At 34.7% G+C, this 23,823-nt stretch overlaps 2 protein-coding genes across 7 annotated transcripts in view; one reads left to right on the plus strand and one right to left on the minus strand.

Annotated features, from left to right (window-relative positions):
* LOC131671558 (ras-related protein Rab-32) overlaps positions 1–23,823 on the minus strand; it is a 650,568-nt gene that overhangs the window by 505,967 nt on the left and 120,778 nt on the right. For 3 of the 6 annotated variants that reach the window (XM_058948062.1, XM_058948103.1, XM_058948095.1), the window contains exons 1-2: positions 5,189–5,315; positions 4,888–4,967 (exon numbers count right to left, since the gene is read on the minus strand). In XM_058948062.1, the coding sequence (XP_058804045.1) occupies positions 4,888–4,917 (30 nt within the window). In that variant the 5' untranslated portion in view covers positions 4,918–4,967; positions 5,189–5,315. Of the gene's footprint in view, positions 1–4,887; positions 4,968–5,188; positions 5,316–6,198; positions 6,326–8,012; positions 8,173–23,823 lie in introns of those variants that run through there. The other 3 variants (XM_058948077.1, XM_058948070.1, XM_058948085.1) reach the window with 3 other exon arrangements.
* On the plus strand, positions 10,579–11,955 carry LOC131671957 (uncharacterized). The gene has a single exon (XM_058948803.1). It carries the CDS (start codon positions 10,579–10,581, stop codon positions 11,953–11,955), a length of 1,377 nt encoding a protein of 458 aa, XP_058804786.1.

Raw genomic sequence — 23,823 nt, forward strand, 5'->3', positions numbered from 1 at the left:
ATTTTTTAATTTCTTCTTTAAGTATCTGTAAATCATTCCGGATAATTTCATTCGGTACAAACCATGGGGTAGTACTATACTACGTACGAATTTAGATTGGAATCTTTCTAGGATTTCGGTATTTAAGTTAGAAGCAGTACCCCATAGTGAAATGTCATATGTTCAGACTAGTTGAAGTACAGCTTTATATAGCAGCAGTTTGTTTTCAATTGACAGCTCCGATGTTGTTTCGATGAACCAGTATATTTTCCTCCATTTTAAACACCACTGTTCACGTTTAGAGATTATATGTTTTTTATACGTAAGTCTTTGATCTAGGTAAATACCTAGATATTTTACTTATTGCTTTGCGGAATATATAGGAGGACAGGTATCTTTTCGAAGTGTGAATGTCGTATGTATCGATTAGCTGTCATTTACTATTTTTCTCCAGGAGTTAATCCAATTTTGAAGGTGATTTTTTTATGTAGTTTTGTAATGTTTTGGTTGCTATTGGTGCCTCTTGATGTAAAAGACATAGACCTGACCTCTAATACACGTGATGAAATACAGAGTGAATAGGTAGAAGTGGTTATTGCACAAATAAAAGCTAAAAACGAAAAATAAAGAAAACAGTCTAGATAAAATAAATAAACATGTATCGCATTACTTAGCTTAAAGACAAAACTATACAAACAACAAAGATCATAAGAAAAATAGAATTGAATTAATCATAAGTATGAATAATGATATCACAGAGAAAGCAATGACAACACTGGATACCAAATTAAAATATATATGTGAAATAAAAAGAGAACAAATCGAAAATCCAAAAGTTAAGGTAATTGGAATAAATAATTTTGAAAATATGTCAAAGAAAGGATTAGAGAAGTATATAAATAGAAGAAATGTTAGGAACTGTAATAAAAAAAGTAAAATATTAGACATGTATCCGAATAAAAAATTTACATTTGGTAAGCATCATTTTAAATATAACATCAGAGGTGCATAAACAAATTAAAGAGAACTATAGCAAAATCTTTGTAAACTATTAAACCTGCAGAGTTTTTGATAAGATTAATGTCAGGCCATGTTATAACTGTGGCGATTTATGGCATAAAGCATCAAAATGTAGAAATGATCCTGTTTGTCTGACATGTGCTGGTAAAAATAAAAAAATATATTGTAGTGAATAAAATCAATACAAGTGTGGAAACTGTACTTTCAGTAAAAGCAAATACGGCATCATATACAAAACAGATCACATAGCAACAGATAACCATAAATGTGAAATACTAAAGGCTAAAGTCAGTAAAGTCATCGACTTTACCGATTATGACATAAAACCTATCTTACCTAGATACCTTAGTAAGGTAGAAAACTTTGGAAATGTAATTGATAAGAATAGTGATAGCAAGACACAGAATATAAAAAAAGCTGCAATAGAAACATTCATTGAGAAAACAAAATTTTTAAGCATCACATCAAGTAGAGAAAATAAACAAAAAAATACTAAAAACCACTGTATCGTGGGGGATTTCCATATAGACATACTAAACAATAGTAATAAGAATAAGTCCAATTACGATAGAGTACTAAAACAAGAGTTTATAAGTAATTTTTTAGAATACAAATATATACCTGCTTTCTTGACATTACTAGACCTACGATAGATACTATAGGACGTTCTTGTATAGATAATTTCTTCTTTAAAACTAATAGTATTGAATACACTGCTCGTAAAATAGAAAATACTTTTACTTATTACTTCCTACTAATTATTATCATAAATAAAATAAAGTCTATAAAAAGAAAAAAAAACAAAGGAAAAAATAATAAACTATAATAAACTGAAGCATAATTCCCAGACAATTAAATGGTATACAGTGCTTTCAGAACAAGATAATATTAAAGCATTAAATACTTTGATAGAACTAATAACAAAATGTAAAAAGAGTGCAATGGTACTGAATAAATCCAAATGTTCAAACAAAAACACGAAAAAGAAAAGTTGGATAACTAATGCGATAATAATCTCTTGTAACAAAAAGGAAATACTGTACAATTTATGAAAGAAAAATCCAAAACATGAGACACTTAAAGAAGAGTACAAACAGTACATTAAGATACTTGACAAAGTTGTTAAAGATACTAAAATAAGATATGAAAAAGAGCTAATCAAACGAAACAGTGATAGCCCAAAAAGTCTATGGAATGTAATAAACACAAAATTAGAAAAAGTAATAAATAATAGAAAAAAAATCCAAATGATAAATGAAAGTAACAGAAAAATAACAAAGGAAATACAAATCACAATTTGTATTAATAAGTATTTTTGTCAAATTGGAACAAATCTAAGTTCAAAAATAGTAAAACCTAAAAATGAGAATCTAAAACCACCAAAAAAAAATACGAGATCTGTCCGGAAAGTATCGGGCCTACCTTTATATTTTCGTGCTAGCGTTATTCTTTATCATCTGGTGGTGGCATCCTTCAAAGTAATTCCTAGTTCATTGAATAACACGGTTCCATCGATGTTTCCACTTTTCAAAACAGTCCTGGAACTCACTTTTAGGGATAGCCTTAAGTACACTCGTCGCATTGTTTTCAACCGTTGTTTTGTCATCGAATCGCTGTCCTTTGAGTGGTTTTTTTAGTTTTGGAAACAGCCAAAAGTCACAAGGGACTATGTCGGGACTGTATGAAGGTTATCGAAGCAATGCGATATTGTGTTGGCTCAAAAACTGCTGCACAAGATTGGATGAATGCGCTGGCGCATTATCGTAATGGAGAAGCCAGTCACCACTTTCTCAAAAGTGCGGCCGTTTTCTTCTTACTGCATCACGCAAACATTTCAAAATTTGAACGTAGTATTCTTTATTGATTGTCTGACCTGTTGGTGCATATTCGTGATGTACAACACCTTCACAATCGAAAAAACAATCAACATTGACTTAACATTGCTCCGACTTTGACGTGCTTTTTTTGGTCTTGGCGATTCAGAATGCTTCCGCTGTGAAGATTGTTGTTCTGTTTCAGGATCATAACCATAAACCCATGATTCATCACCTGTAATAACTTTTCTAAGCACATTATCATCATTATTGACCATTTCCAGATTGTCCAGAGCGATTTCTAAGCGAATGTTCTTCTGCTCTGCTGTGAGCAATTTTGGGATGAATTTCGCACACACGCGTTTCATTCCTACATTTTCGGTTGAAATTTCTGAAATGATAGTTTTTGGTATCCCATGGTCTTCTTCTAGTTCTCGCACAGTCATATGACTATCTTGTTCAATTGCAAGTCGCACCCGCTCAATATTATCTGCGGTTTTTGTCGTCGAAGGTCGGTCGGAACGAGAATCACTATCGACAGAAGTGCGACCAACCTTGAACCGTTTATACCACTCTTTTATTCGTGTTTTGCTCATACACTCGCTTCCGAAGGCCCTTTGCATCATTTCAATAGTTTCCGAACTCGTTTTTCCGAGTTGAAAGCAAAATTTGATGCAAATTCGTTGATCTTGTTTTTTCAGTCATTTTTGACAATATCAAAATCCGACGAACGCGAAAAAGGCACTGTAAACAAAAACACGCTACGCATGAACTATACGTCTGGCAGGTATCAGTAAGTAACCAATAGATGCGTGAGGCTTTACTGTTGACGTTTCTATCCGGTAGAGGTCTCTCGAACACTATGGCGCGAAGATATAAACGTAGGCCCGATACTTTCCGGACAGACCTCGTATTTTTTTAGTATACTTATTCGACGTTATAGCTAGAATAAGTAGGGTTATTCACGTATATTTACATATACTTTGGATAAAAACATAAACAAGTAGCAATGAATTTGATTGTTCTTATGATTACAGCATTATATTTAACAAAAAAGTCTGGAATATAATTGTTCAAGGAAACCAATATAGCATGCAAAACTATTGAAGATTGAAGAGCAAGTTTGAGTATAATAAAAAAAATTGTATGATTATCATGCCTACTCGCCTGCAGCAACGGTGTAGTGGCTGGGTGGGGGGAGGGGGGGGGGTATCTATTTATAGTCTAGTAGATTTATTCCTTTTTATGTTTTGGCCATCTGTTGACTATAACTCACATTTTGCTATCTAAGATAGAATGTAACTCATTTCATATTACTTCTAATCAACCATTTGTCTTTGATAATGAGTGATTGAATCTTTATTTATAGATGCGGTCATTGTGACTATTTTTTTTTACTTTTATTACTTTGAATCTTCTATATAAATTATGCATATCTTTTTGGAATATTATTTTTGCTCTTCTTTTTAGAAATTTTGTCATTTAGGTTCATTATACTTTTCTTTCTCATGAGTTGTTCTTTTTTTATTTGCATGTATTGCTTCTAACTTTGTCCTGTCTGTGGTTCTTAGATTTTTATTCTCTGTTAACTAATTTTGAATTTTTCCTGTCGTCTACTGGATTTCATAAATGCAATAAAATAATTGAAAGACTTAATTAATTATTCTTCATATTACTCCTAATACAGAATAAGAGCCTGGTGGCATTAGAAATCTAATTACTCCACCAGACTTATGTCGATACGATGATTAGAAAAAAATATATTCAAATAATTATAAAAAAGACAATATATTCCTAGTAAAATTAAATATTTAATTATAAACATTATTCCGACATCTCTCATCGTCCAAAACTATTTTTCCTATTATGTACACATTTTTCCGTAAGAGATTATATTCGTTTCATAAAGTTAAACACCATCTATGCTTTGATATAAATACTACAATTTATTTATAAAATGGAAATATTCTTACTTATCCGTAAGCAACTAAATGAATATATATAAACGAATATCTTCAAGAAATATTTATAAATTCTTTCGTTTCATTTATGTACATATATAATGAAAATTTACCAAGGCATCGCTGTAAGTTGAAGAACTCATATTTTTTCAAGTCGGTTTTTCAAATTTATCTCTTATTCCAATAAAATAACCTGTAAGAGTACTTTTTTCACAAATCAAAGATATATTAAATTTCTAAGTGCTGAATTATCTTTATCTTTGTCTAATCTACATTATAATTTAATTTCTTTCTCTCTTTTATTTTTTTTATTTGGTAAAATAAGTTCTCTAAAATACATCGACTGAATCAAAAGAATTTCTGTCAAGAAAGGAATATAAATCCAGTATTACTTTTGAAAATAGACCTTCATACCTTAAACGAATGCCATAAGCCTTCAGTAAATTTAATTTGAAATATATAAACAGTTCGGAGAGAATGCAACTTCTTTTGAATAGAACATTCTAGTTTATGAATGACTCTTTCGTAAGAAGTTCAGTATCACCTTCTGTCAACTAATGCGGTGAGTCGTACGACCATCATTGGCTGCTCGAATGATTACAATCATTAACTCCATCAGGTCCGTCACAATAACTCGGGATATTTTTTGGTACAATAAATATATGAAATGTCTTACTTATTCTTGCATTAGAGATTATACTGAATACCGAATACCAGACATCTATATATTCGACGAAAGCATATTATTGATGAAAAAATTATATTTCTACATTAATATAATTAAATTTGTAATTAACCTTACTCAAAAGTATTAACTCTTAGAGTCACAGCTTTATTTGAATATTTAGCATTTGCAGTTTTATCAAAACAATTAACTCGAATTTAACTCAAAGAAATTCGATATTTGACTTCTCAAGCATTTAAACTTGCAGAATATTAGTCGATTTGTGTTATTTAAAGAACAAATTTGATTTTTATTAAGCTGGTATTTTGAAATATTGTCCACTTTAAAGGACGATATCACTAATAAGGGTCAATGAACTTTAAATGAGTAGGTATTATCATGCTTTATTTCACTTTACCTCTTTACGAATTTCAAAAAAATCGTTACCACAATTCTCCTAACTTTGATTTATATTTCGTGTTTTTTTAATAATTAATATGTCTTGTTGTCAATCCTAGTTTAATATTCATAATTTGTATCAGAAGTGTAACAAAATTACTAAAACCGGCTTCCGTAACAGAGAAACCTTATTAAAGTTAATCTAGTTTTAAAAAGTTTCTCACTACTAAGTTCACCGTCTTTCAATTAAATTATAAACTTAATAATTGCTTCTAATTAGATAATCTAATTTTGATATTAGTTATTATATTTCAAATAGAGATAGAATTAAGAATATTTACTAAATTATATATATACATACACGCATACACACACACAAAATTTATAATATTATTCTTTCGATATTTAGCTAAACAATTTTTTGTAAACAGGTATTTTTGGCAATACTTGGTACAAGCGGTATATTGTTATAATTATTATGTCTTCAAGAACTACACCCATGTGGAATGCTACAAAGGTAGACTAGGTACCTGTAAGCATTAAGCTTGGTTCCCTATAGTCATGAGTAGAGTCACCTCCCCCACTATCTGTGTCTGTGTGTGTGCGTGCGTGCGTGCGTACGTCTGTGCGTGTAAACTTTGCATTTGATTTTGATCTGAGAAAATTTTTTATTGAATAAATTTGATTTTCGTAGAGGAGAAGCTTTATTTTATATTTTTTTCAAGTTTTTGCTATTCGCTACATTTTTTTGTTTTCGTTAGATAGTTACCTTGGCTTATTAATTTTACGGAAAAAACTAAAAATTCCTGAACAGAGAATGCATGATTTATTTTCTTATGCAATCATAACTAGATACACATTTATATTTTTTATCGTTGTATATAAAGGGGTTTAATATACTCTTACCTTTTTGTTTCTGAAACAATGTAATTATTTTGAATCTTCAAGATTTATTTGAAAAAAAAATTTTTCAAAGAAAAACATGTCCAAGAATGCTTTTATAATAGTCATGCTCTTTTGTATTAAAAATAAAAAAATAATAATCTGTAATTGAATAAAGTAAAAGAATATTATATATTTTTATATTTATTATTTTTTCTGAATCTCACTCTGTGTCTTAATTGTATTTTATTAATATTTTAAAATTGTTTTTAAATTTTTGAAATTAGAGAAATTTATTGTAAACTATCGTGGTTACTATTTTGTTACAGATACTTTAGATAAATTATATTAAATATATTAAATGGTAATAGCAAAATCTTTAGCATATTAAATAATCAGGAACAATTCGTAGTCCTGTATTAAAAATAAAATTTATATATATACAACACAATTCTGAAAAGGAAAATTTATGTGGAGTCTTAACAAAAATATAGATACATCCTTAAAATGTATTTAAAAAAAAAATTACCTTATAATTCTATCCAACTTATTAACCCGTTAACGACCATCGGCGTCATTTTTCGGATATGTTTTTGATCGCAAAATTCATGTGTAAAACGAAATAATAAATTGATCCAAGGTACCGTTCCTTATGTTTTTAGGTATGCTGAATCCGTGCTCACTATTCAAAAAGTTTGCTTGCAAAATTAAATATAACGGGATTTTTCACAAAAAAAATAGAGAAAAATTAAAAAATATTTTCTCATCAATTTTTTCTAATCATCAGTGTACGAAATTATTGAACTTTAACAAATAATTCGTATATATGAGCTTTTTTTCGAAAATGAAGGATAAAATGCAAAAACCTAATAAAAAGTTATTTTTCGTAACTTTTTTTCTCAAGAAATGTGAGGTTTAGAAATAATTTTTATAAAAGAAAAATATTTTACAATATATCGAGGAACTCTCTTGAATTTTTTGGAGATAATTTTTGATTTTTCAAAATAACGCCAAATTAATATTTTCAAAAAAGTTATCAGAAAAATCTGGAAAAGTTCTAAAGTATTTTTTGGCTAATTCCAATACTTTTTATTCTTATAAATTAATTTCCAAAGCCTATAGTTTTTGAGCAAAATATTATCAAAAATTGTTGTCAAAGAATTTCACAAAATAAGTTAGGTCTAAATGTCCGGTATTTCCATTTTCCAAAAGGCTCGAAATAAAGATAATTACCCAAGTGCCTATGAAATATACCTACTTTTAGTTTATATTCAGATCTTACTCTAAACGTACCTTAAAGATAACGGTGTGGACGTGGTAAAGTTAGATCTCCTTCGTGAATTTATTATAGTGAGTACCTTTCCCTCTCACTGTACGAGGTGCTTGTTTTCAGTGAGTCCCCTGACCTCTTCGTATCATTCAGACATTCTATTCCTTTTTTTTCATACTTGGACTGTAAGAGTAAAAAAAATTGCAGTGCTTACAGTAAATACATATACTTATTGAGCAAATGGAACACATATTTTGTTTATCTTATCAAATTGTTTTATGTTTTTCCTGATTATTTCAGCATTGTGACTGTTACTTTTTGCTACTGATATTGTGAATGCTTTAATCCCCACTTTCTTTTTACTATGATCGGCAGCATTGAATATTACAACTGCATTTGTAATTACTGCTTGGGTAAGTCTAATGAAAACTGCCTATGTTCATTTTTTTGAACGAATACTTGGCAACAAGCTATTACAGTACCTATGTCGGGCGGACAATCGTGCACTTTATTATTACATATATGAAATAGTGTTCACAAAAATTTCCATCTATTGGATTATGCATAAAAAACTTTAAATAATATCATATTGTGCACTTTACATTTCAATAGAGAAAAGTGCTTATTTTATTCTGTAAGAATTTGGCAACGAATTTGCTTCAGGAAGTTTAGGTGCAAAATATGATTGTAGTGCTAGAACTAGACTAAACTAGACTGCCATATTTTTATATTTTTCGTCTCGTGCATAGGTAGGTTTTGGGTTTTTATCGTTTTTGTACGCTTGAAGTCATATGCCACCCTAAGAAGGTAATAGTTTGGGTTGCATAATAGGTGCACTGCAGTGCACAGATGACGAAAAATTTCATGTACCAAAAAAACTTGTCATCGATGATAAATATTATAGAATAATAAATGCAAGATTCCGTTGTGCCATAAATTAGAATGTGGAGAATATTTCAACGTATTGCCCAAAAATAATGACTGGTTCCATGTTTCCGATTCTAAAATCATTAAAAAACCATGGCCTCAAGGGTTGGAAGATATATATATATATATATATAATACTTTTGGAATAAGACTTAATTAAAGCCTCTAAAAAAAGCGATACTGATAATAATATTCATTCAAATTTTAAAAAGATAATTGTCAATTGACAACTATTTTATTTTGCTATTTCAGATAAGATGAATAATGCATACTTTCAAAATAGTATTTTATTATCATTTTGGCATTATTATTTTTGATTTGTTGAAATTTGGTTGGTAATTATAAATTATATATAAGCAACTATCATATGATTTTTTGTTTTTGAGTAGTATAAGCTATGGAGATCCTGAGCCACTTACCATGCCAGTTATTATTAATTTATTAAGTATTAATTCCTTCTTTATTGGCAGTCGGTGATGTAATCACCCTATATGTTACCGTCTTGTGGGCTGCTTCATCGACGGGTGTTTATCGACGGTCGACCTACTTGTCCGACATCGCTTGTTACCGACTGTTATGTACTGATATGCAAGTCCCATACCCCCGGGCGGCAGTTACCGACTGTTGTGTATGGACGTGCATAGGCCCATGATCAATGTCAAAATAAAAAACGTGATGCCTTGTATTGAATAGAAAGTGTAGGGAGGGATAATTAATTGTTTTATGATCTCAGTCAAAGTGAAAGAAAAAATATATAGGTCTGCGTAAGTAGAAAAGGTCTTTTTATTATCAAATTTCAATTATCTACACAAATTCAATCAAACATTCTCCAAGAGATTTTAATTTTATATCCCGTTCTTCCACCACTTTCTTAAAAGTCTCATATGAAGATTCGTTATGAACGAGAAGTTCGTTGACTTTTTTGGGAAGGAAAATATCAAATGACACATCCAACTTTCAAACGATTTTCATCCCATACTTAGTGTTTACTTTTTTACGCCTATAATAGCATAGAGAACATTTTACTGCAAATCTTTAATTTGTTTTGGTTGACATGGACTTGGATCTTCAAACAGATTAAAGAAAGAAAAAAAGTAAACTATATGTATTATAAAAATAATGTATTAAGTATTTAAGTATTGTAATTATAAAGTCAAACTTTTTACATACTTATTATTTTCTTAATATTGAATGAATGTAATTATGCTTGATACTACACAGAATGTAGAAATCTGAATGCATGCTCACCTGATCGATGCTTTGTATATATGATCCTTTTTCCACCCCTAATTCACGGTGTCATACCCCTGCTCTTCATTCTCTAAATATAATCTATCCATCATATCAAAATACATTTAATCATCACTATTGGTGATGATAATGCTAAAGTTACTGAAATACTTTCTGATGTATAATATGCTTCGTCAACATAAACATCGTCGTCGGAGTCGGGTCTAAGACACCGAAGCGAGCAGACGTGTTTACTCACAAGCTTAGTGGTATATCTCCTGCTTGACATTGCTAATCCAAATTGTGCGCGAACTGTTTAAATTACTCGCTTAATCCTAGTGTAAAAGTGAAGCCGTCCTCACATTTGACTTCAAAAGCCCTCTTGCACTCAGACTGCGGTTACAGTTTGTTTTGCCCAATTAACCTCCTGCAATGGCGCTAAATAACGGCGCTGCCATTGCGGGCTCACTCTCCAGTTCTTCTTTCACACAGTACCCAAACAGCTATGCCTCCGCGACGGTTCAACCTCCTCTACCAAGAAAAGACCACGCGATCATCACCGATTCGGTCGAAGGCGCCACAATAGACGACTACATCGACGGCCTTGAAACTCTCACAGACGCGAGCAACATAAAGTTTATATCCAAAATCTCTGGCAATCGAGTGTGTGTCTATCTCATCAACTCCAGCCTAGTAGAAACCTTGTCTGATAAAACATTCACCGTGAAAGACACCAATCTCAAAATCAGGCCCCTCGTCGGAAAAAACAAAAGGGTAGTTATCTCGAATGTCTGTCCGATAATTCCGCATGACCTATTATTGAACTGCCTCAAAGAAAGAGGAATCACACCAGTCTCGGGCATAAGCCACATAAGAGCAGGTCTCTCTAAACCAGGAAGGTCGCACATTCTTTCGTTCAGAAGACAGATATATATCAAGGAAGAAGAAGTAAATTTGCTTCCCGAATCTGTACAGCTCACCTACGACAACACTACCTATTGGATTTATTTCAGTACCGACTCAATGTGCTGCTTTGTTTGCAAAGAAAGCGGGCACACAGCTAAACTATGCCCAAGTCTACCTACCACTGCTACTACTCCTACCACTTCTTCTACGACGCTACCAACTGTTCAAACCAAGCCGACTAAGAATGACAACGCAAACACTTTAGCACCGAATGTTACCACCTTCAACAAACCTTCTGCTCAAAAAAGCCCTCCTCCTTCAACATCTTCTTCATCTGAGTCATCTTTCCCACAACCTGCCACTCCCACTACCGTATTCACTGACAACGCCACTATCGCAGCCAATACTACCAAAATATTTAAAAGCCCCTCTCCAAAGAAACTAAAGAAGACCTCTCCCAAACCTGTTACTGACTCCCTTAGTGTTGAAGACCATCTACAACCCGTGCTTGAAGCCATCAAAGAAAATCGAATTTCTATTTCCGTCCATATAAATGTATTCCAGAGCGTCTTAGAAAAAAATTACGGGCAAAGCAACGCTCTCTCAATTGCTCTCTCAGTCACGGACAATATAGAAGGCATAATTAACACTATCGACGAAGTATATAAACTTATCAATAGTAGTTCATTCAAAGGGCGTCTAACCAGGCTGAAAAAGAAACTCTCCAAAATGAACATCACCGGCTCGGAATCCGATCTTGATACAGAAAGCGACTCTTCTCAACGCAATACTCAAATACTCAAATTTCTAAAAATGGCGAGCTCGAAGAATAATAGCAACTCTCAAATAAACGCAACTGTCAACACCTCTACTGACGCCAAAACTTTGAGGCTAATGTTCTGAAATCCAAGAAGTATTGTCAACAAACAAGAAGACCTTATAAACGCCCTATCGAAACTTGACATTTTTGCTTGTGTTGAGACATGGCTCTCCGAAGCAAACAAGAGTTTTCACTTTGCCGGATTCAAAACCTTCCGCAAAGATCGCACACACTCCATGGGTGGAGGTGTCCTTCTTCTACGCAATAATGTCGCGTATACAGAAATCACCGATCTCATCAGTCCGGATCCATCAGTCGAAATCGCAGGTGTCCGTATAACGAACGTGTTGCCCACCCTAAATTTAATCATTTGTTACCGCACACCTGATAGCTCTCTCTCCGAAGCCCAATGGGATATACTACTCCGCAACACTGACAGAAGCGACCCCACTATTTTTCTAGGAGATTTCAACTCGCACCACCAAGGCTGGAATTATCGCAACAATGACGTAAATGGTGAGAGGTTACTGGAAAGCATATACAAATCTAACCTTTATTTACACAACTTTTACTCCACCACTCGCGTCCAGGGCTCTTCCTCCTCAAATCTCGATCTTATTTTTTCTAGCCCCAACATAACTCACAAAATTAAATTTGAACTCGCAAAAGATACCTGAGGCTCGGACCATTTCCCCATCTATATTAATGTACTCATTACCAAAGCTATTTACCGAAAAAAATCTTTTAATATAAAATCAGTTAGAACGAACTGGGGAAAAGTTCACGATAACCTACAAAATAACTTAGATCAACTTCTCACATATCACTACGTCACGTCTCCTGCTAAAGTAAAGTATAATATTTTCACTGACATCCTAACCGAGGCCATCGTAAAAAACTCTCCCAAGAAAAAACAGGTTAATACCAAATTCATCGTAACCCGGCGAAATGGTGGGACGCTGAGTGTGACCAATTTAAGCGAGTTAGAACCTCGACCTTCAAGCGCTGGCGCTTCACTAAAATACTCACTGACTTTATTTCTTATAAAAAATCATGCGCCCAGGCTACCAAATTATTTAAAAAAAAAGAAGAGCCCACTACAGAGCTTTTGTTAGCAAAATTAATTTTAGAACTAGCAATAGTTATGTATGCAATGCTAGCAAAATATTAAAAAATAAATGGGCTAAAACAAAGCCGGACAGCTCATCCGAAAACCTCCAAACTCAATCAAAAATTGAAGAAGCTCTCGATAAAATTTGCCCCCCCTGGGGCTCATCGAACCTTGCCCACCTGCCCGACTGCGTTGAAAATGAATTTCTAAGCGAGGCTTTCACCTTTACTGAATTTAATGTAGCCCTTGAAAACAAAAACTCAAATTCTTCCGCTGGCATGGACGGTATCGACTTTGAGGTAATTCAGCGTCTTCCGATCAAATACAAACTCGCTCTTTTAGACATATCAACGAAATGTACACGACAAACTGCTATTCAGTCAGCTGGAAAAACTCTTATGTTCATTTCATTAATAAATCCGATGGCATTAATGTACGCCCAATAGCTCTCACATCGTGTATGTGTAAGCTTTTTGAAACAATGTTAAAGAACCGAATGCAGTGGTGGATTGAACATTTCAATCTCCTTCCTCGCAGCCAAACGGGCTTCCGGAAAGGCCAATCGACCCACGATAACCTTACAAACTTTCTTGTATATTCCGAAGAAGCTTTCGCCAATAAAAACAGTGTCTTAGCAGCTTTCCTAGACGACAGCGGTGCCTTTGACAAAGTAATAATTGATATTCTCCTTGCAAAACTGTCAAAAATGGGCTGCCCTGCCAATGTCATCGTATTTATCTTGTTTCTACTGATTGACAGAATTGTTCACACTGATAGTCTAGGAACAACATCTAGGATAGCAAATCGTGGCGTCTCGCAGGGCGGCGTGCTTAGCCCTCTCCTCTACTGTATCTACATTTCCGACATAATGAACGATCTACCAAAAAGCGTAAATATCTTACAGTTTGCTGACGATATAGCCGTTTATTACAGTCAAAAAAACAAACCGCGCAATAAACTCCTAGAAAAAGCTGTAAACAAAATCCACCAAAAACTCTCCGAACTTGGCCTTGAATTCTCCGCGACTAAAACAGTTTACATACAATTTAACAACCAAAACATTCCCCCTGGCTCCTCCGAAATTTCTGTAGATAACGTCACTCTACCTTCGAGCAAATCCGTAAAATTTCTTGGTATTATACTAGATTACAAATTAAACTTCAAAGACCACATTGATTCTCTTCTTGCTAAAAACCTGCGCTCCCTCAATATCATAAAATTTATAAGAGGTACGTGGTGTGGTGCGGACCCAGAAACTCTTGTAATCTTGTACAAGAGCTTCATACGCTCTTGCCTTGAAGACGGCTGCTTTATTTATTTTCCTACTCAGGTCAAACAAATTGAAAAACTCGAGAGAATTCAATACTCTGCAATCAAATTGGCCCTAGGTTTCTGAAAAAGCACCCCCGCCAATATCCTCCTTGCCGAATCAAAACTACCCTTAATCCAAGAACGAGCGAAGTATCTATGTCACATCTACTTACTCAAAATAAACTCAAACACCTCTCTCCCAACCTGCCAAAAAATCAATCGATACAAAAAAAAAACTACTAAATATCAACCACCGCCTCTCTCAAAACCAGCGCCTCATTTCCTCCTACATCAAAGATCTCGACTCTGCAAACTCCATTTAATCTAGCTCCGGATGTAAAATTTATACTCAAGAATATAACTCTATTGTACTCAACTTAAACATTATAACTGACTTTGGCAATTCCTTAAAAAATTCATCTAACCCGGACTCTAAAATCGAGAGCTTAACCGCTCAAAATAATTCGATCGCCATTTACACCGACGGAAGTAAATCTCCCCTCTCTCCCTCTGTAGGGAGCACCTGCATATGCCCCACCCTAAACAAAATTACTAAAGTAAGTCTTCATCCTGAAGCTTCCATATTTACTGCTAAGTGCTTCGCCATACTACAAGCTCTAGACATAGCTCTGAGTAACACTACACACAACTACTCTATTCTTTCAGACTCTCCCAGCGCTCTCCTCTCCCTCAAAAACTCCAATACGTCTGCTCGTTCTAATCAGTACATCCTAGAAATCAGAAGACGTTGTTTTGAATTCACCGAGCGCTGCTCAAACTCAATAAATTTCTATTGGATCCCTTCTCACTCTGGCATTCAAGGTAATGATTCTGCCGACGAGCTTGCCAAAGAAGCATCCCTCTCAAATCCTAACATTTCAATCAAAATCCCTTCCACCGATTTTCATGAAAAATACAAGAAAATGGCCATCTCAAACACCCACACCATTCTCATCTCCCAAGCACAATTCAAGGGAAAAGGTTACATTTCTAAATACTTCAAACCTGATCCTAAACCATGGTTTGCTGGCCGAAACCTTCCAAGAGAAGTCATAACCACGGTCAACAGATGCCGCTCCGGGCACTATAGCCTAAATGCATCACTCTGCAAGCTGAACTTAACGTCCCCTGAATGCCAATGCGGCCACGCCACACAAGACTTAGATCACATCCTCTGGAATTGTCCTCTGCATAATATTTCACGCACGACCCTAATCAGTGACCTACGCAAACTAAAATATTCCCCTCCATTTACCTTCTCCGTCTTTTTGTCCAACCCCAACGCAAACAACTGCAGGATTCTTTTCTCTTTCTTGAAAAAATGCAATGTCTCACTGTAATATCTGCCGAACCCAGCTTACTTAGCTTTGTAACGGCATTTTTAAAACGTTATTCTTTTAAACTTCTCTATAACACAATGTTAATCGAGCTCACGAAAACTATGTATCAAATCTGTGAAATATACACATCGAAACTATGTTAATATCTCTTTAAAAATATGTAAATTGAACTCATGCATATGCATTCCATACAAATATGTTAGTAGATAAGCTAATAAATCTTTGTAAGATTCCAAAGCTCAATAAAAAAAAAAAAAAAAACATCGTCGTTGTCGTCAGAAGTGTTATTCTGCGATAACATGACTTCTTCCTCGTCATTACTACTAGAGGCATAGGTGATAAATGAAAAGACATTTTTACCCACCTTTTGAGTGCCACCACATTTTCAAGTGATGGTAAGAACAAATAAGGGGCCTTCGAAATCCTGTCTCGCATAAAGACGGACAATCTATTTCCTCCAAATCGTGATCCACGTATCGGAAGAGCCACTCAATTTTCCGATGTCCCTTAACGTAGATCATGACTGAATAATCGTCAGTAGCTCGACCTAAGTCCTCTTTAAATTGTGGATGTTGATGGTATGGAATATTTCTTGAATTTCAATCAATTCCATAAAAATTTTGCATGAGCCAGGAGTTCTCTCTTTTCGAATGACTAGGAAGATCTTCCCAAGGACAAGGTAGTGAAAAAATAAAATGAGATGGTACAAATACTCATCGTAGAGATTGATGACTACCAGTTCTTTGAACACAGGTTCATTATTTAATTTGAAAGCTTGTACGTTAACAATAATTTTCATAGCGAATCTACAATGAAATGGTGGAAAAAATCAGTCTTTTTTTATGAAATGAAGAGTTAGAGTATGTATTTAATATTTTTCTTACTGTTTATAGGGTAAACAACGTGCCTTGATTAATATGCACAATCAAATGAATTAGTGATTAATACTTCAGTGAAATTTATATACTTCCCCACTCAATTCACAACCCCTACTACAGTCCTTGACTATATCCTTTCTCAAGCATGAAAACACACATCTAAGTTATTGTTATAGCATTCGTTGTGTAAGTATATTATGCACCCTGCGCGCGCATAAAACAAAGTTCTCTAGTTATGCGCGAAAATATCAGCTTTCACGCGCAAGGCGATGTCTCTTTATGTATGGAAAAAATTCTAAGTTCTCATTATAGTATTCACTGTGATGACTCAGTACTGCACGCTTTGTTCAAGCATGTCAGGCTGTTCATTTCAGCGACTAAGACCTTTTACGCTTAATGCGTACGCTTCTAAGTCCAGACTTAGTTTACACCGCTACATCAACATAGCGTAGCGGCTAAGTGACTAATTTTCCAATCCGCCTTCTTTATTCTTATAAAATCCATTCTTTTATAATATAGTCCTGGATCACTGTCTAGCTTCTCTGCGGTGTAAGCTCGGGTATCCGTTATTGATGAGGCGAATAAGAAGAGAAAAGAAAATAAAATCAGGTTCATATTAATTGAAAGGAAGAAAAGTACGAGTACCTGAAAGAGTAGTATGACGAGAGTGAGCGTTGCGCTTGCTCTTGCTCAGTTTTTTTTCTCTTTTTCCTCTCTCGGCGGGGCATAGTGGCCAGCATTGGGCGCATTTAGAATGCGTCTAATACGTGGCCTTTGCTTTCAGCCGAAGGAGCTCGTTGAGCGTGGCCGAGCCGGTCCGATGCAGCTGGAGTGGACGACGCTAGGTGTTAGAAAGAGAGAGAGAGGGGCGTGCGTGAGGTTTAGGCAGGCGCGACGCATAACCAATTAGCACCTTAGTCGCGCGCCGCCTGGTAAGTAGGTTAAGTGGGGAAAAGAAAAAGTCGAAGGAAGCTGTCGATTGCGGTGAAGCGTGCGGTCAGTAGAGTACAGTATGCCACCCCAAGGAGCAAGGAGCTAATTTTCAGAAGCTACCTTGGAACAGAGACGAAAAAAAGTACACCAAGAAATTGCCAATGCCCTTCATTAACACCTCTGTCTGGAATAAGCATTGACCCCAGCAACGGTCAGTATAACCATCCGCAGGGCGCAGCCAGGCCTTCCCAACATTCCGCGCAATCAACAAGATCAAGGCTACTTTTGTCCTTTCTCTCTCTCCCTTTCTTTGGCGGTATGGTGTTTGTGTAAAGATCAGGTAGGTGGCAAGGCGTTAGCGCACTGGCTACCTGCTGGTAATTACACGGCCAACGTATTAGTGTAAGACAGCGATCCATTAAGGCGATCTTTTGCCGGGCAGGTTCGTTTAGCGCAATTAGGCTAAGTCGGTTTGGCACCAAGGTGATTACCTGCCGGGCGATACGTTTCATTGTTCTTTAATATTTTGTAAGCGCGAGTAATTTATTTTTTTTTGTCTTTCCGATTCTTTTTGTGTGTTTGTATATTGTAAGAATTCCTATATGTTCTTTAGTGTTTAAGGTTTGTACGCGATTGAGCTGATATAATTTTAATATATGATTTAGTGGTTTTCTGAAACGCGATATCGATTTATTTTCTGACCTTTTCCTCCTTCCTCCCCAATTGCTTTGAGCGAAAGCGCCTCACTTGCCCACCCAAAAATTGGTAACGATGCAAATTCGTTACAGTAACACAAAGTGAATAGTATAGATAAAAGTGTAAAAATAGGTAAATATATATATATATATATATATATATATATGCTTGAAGCTTGAGTTTATCCACGTGTTTGCGTATTTTCTTTCCGTTAGGTAGTTCCAACAAAACGTTTTTATCATTCAGGATTTCAATAATTTTTAAGGTTTTATTGTAATAACTGTCAGCTTTTTCTAACCTGGGTTCATTCAATACCCAAACATAATCACCAACTTTCTCTTTAAAATGTCTAGCGTGCTTGTCGTATCGATCCTTAGATTTTTCCTTTTCGCGAATTTGGTTCTCGCCTGCTGCTATTCTTAGTTCTGTCAGACGTAAAATTATGTCACGAAAATATTGGTTATAAGTGCCTAGCTTTTCTTCCCGTGAAATCTTCATAGGGAAACGAGCAATTCATCCGTAAACTACCTCAAAGGGGCGTGTAACTGGTTCCGTTGTGTATTCTCATATTATATGTGAAAACCGCAAAGAGCGTAAACCGATCCCAGTTATCAAATCGTTCCGAGTACATGCGTAAAAAGTCAACTAAAGATGCATGGCTCTCTCTCTCTCTCGAGAATCATTAGTCTGAGGCCAATATCCGGAAGTCATTAAATAGTGAACTTTAAACAAGTGTAGCAATGACTCTATAATCTCCGAAAGAAAATTTTTTCCGCGATCTGATGGTATTGCTCGCGGAGCGCCAAATTGTCATATTAAATGTTTAGTCAACGCATCAGCAATAGTAATCGCCTTAAGATTTTTTATTGGTACAACAATGAGGTATTTGGTCAAATTACATTGTATGGTCAACAGATGACAATTTCCACTAGGCGCGGTCAATACTTTCTGTACGGTGTTTATCGATACTCGCGATAAATAATTCGCGCATTTCCGGACATGATTTAATACATCCCCGACAAATTATACCGTGCTCTAATCTTTTGGTATGCCTAATAACACTTTCGTGTCTGCCCACTAGGCTGTCGTGTAGGATCCTAATTATTTCCGGCCGTTATTCTAGCGGTGGGAAAACGGTCTTCCCATAGCATACAATTACCTTTGTTGGGCTATTTTCAAAGGTTTTTATCAGTATCTCCGTCAATAGTCCAGGTCCAAGATCATCATTATAGTCTCCTCGTCTAGTAATTAGGAAGCTCGTTACGTTTAACTCGAGCAATATCTTCCTCGGATTCATCAGTCTAACTTTCTTAGTTTTTATACTAGTAGGGTCATGATAATTATCTTTAATAACAATGGAGAAAATATTATAATTTTTGTATTTAATCGTTAGAATTTCTCCTATTGTTGGTTTCAAAAATGTATCATTCAAATACACTAACATTTCTACATGTAATGGTCCCCACAGAAACGTATTCATTATTCGTCATTAAGCCTTCCGGCATTCTGAAATAATGAAAGTGTCTATCAAAAGTCGAGAAAGCCGTTTTCTCTCTGATCTCAACTCTTAAGGGTATTTGTAGAAATCCACTGATTAAATCGAACGTCGAGAAGTATATTGAGCCTCCCAACTGATTTAAAATATCGACAATATTAGGTAAGGGATAGGCATCGCCGATAGTCCTTTTATTTAATTCTCTGAAATTGATGACCGTTCTTCATCTTGGCATACCGTTGATCACTGGGTTTTTGAGAACATTCCAAAGCGGTGAGTTATAAGACTCTTCGATTATTCGATTTTTATATCATTTCTTGATTTGGTTCGATGTGAACTCTTTGTGCACGGATGGATACCTATATTGCTTTGTATTGATTGGAACTGTATTTTCCAGATGTATTTCGTGTTCTATCAGTTAATACACGGCAGGGGCTCATCGAAAAGTAAAAACACATTCGGATATCTTTTTAACAAGCGTTTCACACTTTGAAGTTCGCTCGGGTAAAGATGTCCTGTCCTTATCAATTGCAACAACTTATTAGGTCGTTCCTTAAATTGATCAATAGCTTGTGTAGATCCTCGGAGGCTACTTTTCCGGTTCGAGTTGGTATCGCTGGAAATTTCCGATTTATAGTATTCAAAACTATATAAAATACTATATAAAAACATGGAATAATTTCCTTCTGGTCTACTTCTGTCGTTATATCTCTTTTGTCAAGTGGGTTTATAGCCATGATTTTACACCTTTCATGGTCATTGATAGTAACGATCTTTCCACGGAAGACTTTATCATCGCCTACGTCTCTTTTGATACCCTTCCGTGAGTGTACTCTTCAGCAAGTTATTTTATATGAATTGTCGAGTCCTCGGCACTAACAAGAGAACCACCCCAACCCGACCTCACCGATTTGAATGATTTTGGGATATGTTGTAGTACTTGAAAAAAAATATCGGCCCATAAGGACTTTTAAGGGGTGAAATACACCCTGAAAATCAACCCCTTAAATCAGTTTTTTTAATAATATTTCTCGGCATCAAATGAATATTTTTCAGTAAACTCAACGTTAAAAAAATTCCTTATAAAAAGGCGCTTTTAAGGATATAACATTTATACCGAAGGGTTGCAACCCCCTTTGTAATAGGGGTAGATACACTATTTTTTGTACTGTTTTACGACATGTAATATAGTAAATCAGCTCGAGTGATTTAAAAATCGCACTGATAATGAGAAAATACCAAAATTAAATTGACGTGTTTCCGGATTAAAAAAAAAAATGTTTAAGGGGTGTTTCACCCCCTAGCAACCACCCCCGTCTAACTATCAGCAGGTTAATTCACCTAACCCTGTGATAAACAAGTTTAGTCGTTTGTTATTCCTTGAAATAATTTAATCCTATGTATGAGCGAGCTACCTCAACTAACCGACCTGCCTCTAACCCACCAAACCCCCATAAACCACCCTTACCGAACCATATGCAGTCTAACCCACCCAATCCTGAGAAAAGCAACTTTAGTCGTTTGTTATTTCTTGAAATAATTGAATTTTACACCATAAGCCAGTTATCCAGCTGAATCACATACCTCTTATCCACCTACCCCTAACCTATCTAACCTCCCACACTTATAAACCATCCTTACAGAAACACAAGCAGGCTAACCTTATATTAATAGCGAAAAATAAATGTGAATAACATTCATGTTGCATAACAATATGTCCCAAGTATTACAAATTTTATGTAATAATTATTATTTTCTTTTCATTATAAATTGTAACGAGTGTCGCTCGTTAAAAGTAGAGCCTAAGCGCTTCCATCGCGTGGGACAATGCAAAAGTCGACCCGCGAGAACAAAGCGGAGAGGGGGAAGCGGAAAGCGCCCGCGAAACGAACGAACGAAAGAAAGTGGGAGAGAGGAGAGAGATTAGGGCAACGGTCACCGCGGACAGTAGGAAAAGGGGAAAGGGAAATGAGAGCGATTAGGCCGCCGGCCGGCGTGCGCGAGGAGCGCGTGGCGGTATTCGAGTCTGCACCTGCGGATAGATAAGCACGAGTGACAAGTGACTATAGAAAAGAGATCGAAGAACTCCTCGATAAGATCGAGCGCGGTAAAAAGGAATGAAACTGTAGATCTTGTGACAATTGGCTGAGACTTTTCTTTTCGAACTCCTTTTGGTTTTCTTCTCCGATCGCCCGTAACAAACCTGCCCGACCTTGAGTCACTGGGCAGCCCGAATTCGAATTCGTATTCGAAAAACGTATTCTCCACGTGCGGATTTCCACGGGCTCTAGGGCGAAAGGTCAGAAGATCGAGGCTGTCCGAACGAGCTGATCGAGGCGGCGGTTAGCCTCGCAACGCAAGGAATATCCTTTCTTTAACGGGTGAGATTTTTATTTGCACCCCGAATGAAATACCCCGTTACAAAATAAAAAAAGATAAAAATAATTAATAACGGCTTATAAATATAAGATTTGAAACTAAAATAAATTATAAATAATTATTAACTATTTTCTTTTTTCGAAATTAATAATAACAGTTATAGTATCAGTTTTTTTTTTAAATATTATTTGCATTCTATTATGCATTATGCATTCTACATATAGCTGTGTATAAAAGAGTAATGATAATAGTTATTATTTTTTAAACGTAAAGTTAATTCGTAATAAAGAAAAATAACAAGTAATAACAGTTACAAATTATTAATTTCAAAAGTGGAAGTTTAATATAATTATTATTTCTTTTTTAATCATTTACAATTTGTCAATGAGAAAAGAAATTATAACAAATAATTTATTATATTAATAGTTATAAATAGTTATTATAGTCTCAATTCCTATACTTAAAAACTGTTTACTTTTTTCAATTTTTACTTGTGGTTTAGTTTACTTCTATGCTGGTACTTTACTTTGCTGTACACTTTATCTTATTTACAATTTTGTCTTATCAATGGCTCGAAGAAGATAAGTTATATCAAATCTACGCCTCTTACGATAATAAGATATCCGATACATATTTCATTATTCATAGTAGTTGAAGAAAAGTCAAGTATTTAAAAAGTTAAAGTTTTTTTATAGTGCTGGATTTATAAATAAACTTATTTCTATATTTACATACAAATTTTCCGAACACGAAAATATAGTACATAACAAGAAGAAAAGTTTTTGTCTACTACGTAAGTATTTATGTCACTTATCATATATAATTTTATTCAAATATTTTGATTTGTAAACGTGTGAAATATAACTGTTAAAAACGTATGATCGAAATCTATCTATAGACTAGGTTTTCTTTTGTCTTTTGTAAAATTATTCAACTGAAAAAAAAAGTATTTATATCTTGATTTTGTTTTAGATTAAAACATGAAGATCAATCCTTTGAACGTAGTCAATTTATTATTAGCATATTTTTAAATTTTCCAAATACCAGATAGCGAGATTAATTTCAAAGAAATGAAATTGTCAGAAAAGTTGAAAGAAATATTAATAGATGCCGTGTATGAGTTTAATGATATTGATATGATTGTTGAAGAGACGTTAGATTTTCGTGAAGATTATAAAGATACTGATGCTAAAATAATCGAAGATGAAGTTCAACATCACTTTCCTGATCCTGATTTTGCACCAACAAATCAGTGCACAAATTATGATGAAGAAATCACATTTGATTATAAACAAAGACCCGCATAATTTTGGAGGAGCGGAAAAAACAAAAACTTAAAACTGGATACTGTACAACATAGATTCAAAAAAGTTTCATCTATAAGCTAACTTAAACGTTGGGCGAAAACAATTGATAAAAATGGAACTTACCGAGAAAAAATTGGGCAAATTTGCCAATACACGTTTCATAATTTAAAAGCCGCTATTGCAGCTGGTACGATAGTGCATGATCGAGATATACGGAAATGGGCATTGCAAGCTCAAAAAGTTGTTGGCCATGAAGATATAAAATTTAAGGCTTCTCAAAATTGATTACTAAAATTTAAAAAAGCTCATAGAATAGTATCTAGAAAAATAAATAAATGTATCACCAAAAAAACATTAGAAAGTAAAGAAGAACTACAAACTAATGCTGATGCTTTTGTAGCTGATGTTAAATCATGTATACCAGAAATCGGCATTGCAAACTTTTATAATTAAGATCAGAGTGGTTTCCAATTAGAAATGCACTCGGGAAGAACATTAACA

Source organism: Phymastichus coffea, unplaced genomic scaffold (genome assembly GCF_024137745.1).
Source record: "Phymastichus coffea isolate CEN01 unplaced genomic scaffold, Cenicafe_Pcof_1.1 PCOF00010, whole genome shotgun sequence".
Lineage (NCBI taxonomy): Eukaryota > Metazoa > Arthropoda > Insecta > Hymenoptera > Eulophidae > Phymastichus > Phymastichus coffea.